General features: G+C 45.6%; 1 protein-coding gene across 1 annotated transcript; it reads right to left on the bottom strand.

Annotated features, from left to right (window-relative positions):
• LOC102087516 (histone H2A-beta, sperm) lies at positions 1–420 on the bottom strand. The gene has a single exon (XM_005504671.3). The coding sequence runs from the start codon at positions 418–420 to the stop codon at positions 1–3; it is 420 nt and encodes a 139-aa protein (XP_005504728.1).
• Positions 421–3,517: the final 3,097 nt, after the last annotated feature.

Below are 3,517 nucleotides of genomic sequence, written 5' to 3'. Positions count from 1 at the left end.
TCACTTCTGATCACCTAGTTGCTGAGAAGAAAAAGAATCTATGGCAGTTTTATTGGGAAGGAGCTGGGAAAGGATATTCGGCAACACTCCTCCTTCAGCGATGGTCACACAGCAGAAGATCTTGTTCAGCTCATCATCATTTCTCACGGCCAGCTGGATGTGCCTGGGCGTGATCCTTTTCTTCTTGTTTTCCTCTGCAGCGTTCCCTGCCAGCTCTATGATCTCTGCAGTCAGATACTCCAGCACCGCAGTCAGGTAGATGGCAGCACCAAGACTGATCCTGTCAGTGTAGTTGCCCCTTTTGAGGAGCCCGTAGATACGGCCCACGGGGAACTGCAGACCAGCCCTGGCTGATTTGTTTTTCTTCAGTGCAGCTCCGGGTTTGCCAGCTGCTGCATGTTTCTTGCCACGTCCAGACATTCTGATGAGTGAGGACACACAAAGGGTTGGAGATCTTCAAATTAACCAAGTACTCAGGGTACAGATAGCTGATGGCAAGAGGAGACAACAGCAAGGTCAATTACACTTTTGGCTCCTCCACATAAAGAAGAAAGCTTGTTCTTTACTTGAGGAGATAGAGCTACACATCACAGTTCATTAACAGCAGAGCTCAGATTTTAACTACTAGCCTGTTACAGCCTACCTTTTATGAGAGAAACCTCATAAAACCAGCATGATCTGATAACTTGTCAAGAAAGGCTCATTGAAGTAGATATGAAGAACCCAAAATAAGAGAGGATTTTCCCCTACTACCTGGAACGTATTTGACATAGATGCACAGCAGGTCTTCTTCAATTATATTTTTCTTAAACTCTGTTACCTCAAAGCTCACTTGAGGCCAAGCCTGCCTCTTCTTCCAAGAAAAATCTGTATTCTGACTTCTTCCATTATCAAGTTAGATCCTCCTTTAATTTTTAATCTAGCAACTGAAGAATTCCTGCAGCCCACAACATCTTACACCACACAAAAAAACCCAAACAAACCCACAACAACAAAAACCAAAACAACAACAACAACAAAATATAACCAAACCCAAACCAAACTCCAAGAGGTTTTCATATAAAGTTCTCAATTAATTCCCCAAGGGATAATCTCTGGCTGCTACAATAGAACTGGAGGTGTTCTGCACCAGAAAAACAAAGAATTGACTTGGACAGCACAATGCAGACTAAAAAAATAGAAGTTACCATCTATTTACTCCAGAATTTGGAAATTCAGTCCAGTTAGAGTACTCTTACAGTTGGAGTAGCAAAAATACTCATTTAAATAACATTTCTAATCTATGAGTAAATTGAACAGTTAGCTTCCAGCACAGCTGTTTCCAATACCCAAGAACATCCATCACCAGATTAACATATAAGGGGTCTTTTGTTTGTTTTGTTTTTATAGATAAAATGAAGTATTTAAGAAAAATCAGAATAAAATGTCAGAGAGAGGAACAAAAATAAAATAGCTCAGTCCATGATAAACTCCAAGTAAACCAAGCCATAATTCTTTACCCCTATTATCTGACAACAACTTTCATATTCTGATTATTCCCATAACAGACATACTGTGCTACAAATGCAGTTAACTTATAAAATAACATGAAGCCCCCAATCACCCCAAATCTTTTACTGTGTATTATAAATGAAAAATATATCCCATTACCTTCAGAATTTCTTATTTTGGCCTAGGCTGTGCTTTCCTATAGCCCACACTCAAAGGAAAACAAACTATAAAATATAGTTTCCTTTATCCCTGAGGCTGAACCTTTTTATTAGCAACTTTTTCTCCTCATCAGTGAGTCACCTGAGCAATTAATGAGTCATTCTCACCTGTGGTTCATCTTCCTTCTAAGTCCTAATTTGGGGGAAAAGGGAGAAATACATTATAGATGACCAGAAGCAAATTCTCACAGGTGAGAAAATAATGCTGGGAGGTGTTAGGAAGTAGCTCCGCAGGTTATTGAGTCTGATATCTAATGCCTTGATTTGCTGTGTAACTCCTTCCCAGGGTGCATTTAGCAGGCCGCTTTTAGAGGGCATGATGTTGTACCCCTCACTGCGCTGCTGAAACAATCACAAACGGGGAAGGCAAGAGCAGAGCTGCATTGCAAGCCTGGCTGACTCTGATGGTGAGGGATATAGAGCGTGGGGATGAGGAGAAGTTTCTTATGTTGTGCCAGCTCTGAGGCTGCGACACCTGGAAACCAGGCAGGAATTGCTCTGCCCTCCATACCTTCCATCCTGCACCCTTTCTGAGCTAATGTTGGTTGAAGGGGTGTAAAAAGATTGTGTGGGCATCTTTCTAGACAAATGGTGCTTCAGATTAAAGCCCTGCTGAGCTGGGTTTTGGGCTGGGCTGAGGCTCACGCAGAATCTTGTTGCTCTGGAGACATTCAAAACCCGCCTGGACACGTTCCTGTGTAGCCTCATCTGGGTGTTCCTGCTCTGGCAGGGGGATTGGACTAGATGATCTTTCGAGGTCCCTTCCAATCCCTGACATTCTGTGATTTATGCAGATTCATGGCTTAGGTGAAAAACCTCTGTACAAAACCCCTCCAGAAGCACTTGTGGGGTGACACGCAGGGGCAGCTGCTTGCAGCCCCAGGGGTAAGTGGGCACCCACTTCACCTGCTTGCAGGTGGGACTGGTGCCAGCCAGCCACAGGTTGCTCCCTGAGGCACCCACACCTCTCCGCATGCAGGTAAAGGACAGGGAGCAGCAGGGACTCTGGCCAGGGGAGGCCAGACAGGCAGGGACTGAGTGTTTCTAACTCACGCTGCCCTTCACAGTGTGCATGTCAGGGCTCCCTGCCCAGGAAACAAAGCAGGGTCCCCCACTGGGAAGAGGGGTCAGGCCCATACAGATGCAGTGGGAGGACCCAGACCTTTTAAAAACTGGCACTATAGCAGCTCTGGGAAATGCTGACAGGAGAAGAGGGAAGAAAGAGCACCATGGCAAGAGTTGAAACCCATAAACTTATTTAACTAGAGCATTTCAGCCCCACTAATTTCAAAGAATCATAGAATAGTTTGGGTTGGAAGGGACCTTCAAAGATCATCCAGTCCGACCTCCTGCAATGAGCAGGGACATCTGCAACTAGATCAGGTTGCTCAGAGCCCTGTCCAGCCTGGCCTGGAATGTCTCCAGGGATGGGGCATCTCCCGCCTCTCTGGGCAACCTGGGCCAGTGTTTCACCACCCTCAGTGTAAAAAGCCTCTTTCTCATGTCTAACCCGAATCTCCCCTCCTTTAGTTTAAAACCATTACCCCTTGTCCTGTTGTACCAGGATGTGCTAAAGAGCCTGTCTGCATCTTTTTTACAGGCTCCTTTTAAATACTGAAAGGCTGCAATAAGGTCTCCCCGGAGCCTTCTCATCTCCAGGCTGAACAACCCCAACTCTCTCAGCCTGTCCTCACAGCAGAGCTGTTCCAGCCCTCTGATGACTTTCGTGGCCTCCTCTGGCCCCTCTCCAACAGGTTTATGCCTCTCCCTACTAAAGGCTTCAGATCTGGACGCTTGCCAGCACAGCA

Source organism: Columba livia, chromosome 1 (genome assembly GCF_036013475.1).
Source record: "Columba livia isolate bColLiv1 breed racing homer chromosome 1, bColLiv1.pat.W.v2, whole genome shotgun sequence".
NCBI lineage: Eukaryota > Metazoa > Chordata > Aves > Columbiformes > Columbidae > Columba > Columba livia.
This window is presented reverse-complemented; position numbering and strand designations above follow the sequence as displayed.

Excerpts from the sequence above, each read along its gene's own strand:
- LOC102087516 (XM_005504671.3), bottom strand. The coding sequence starts at position 420 with ATGTCTGGACGTGGCAAGAAACATGCAGCAGCTGGCAAACCCGGAGCT.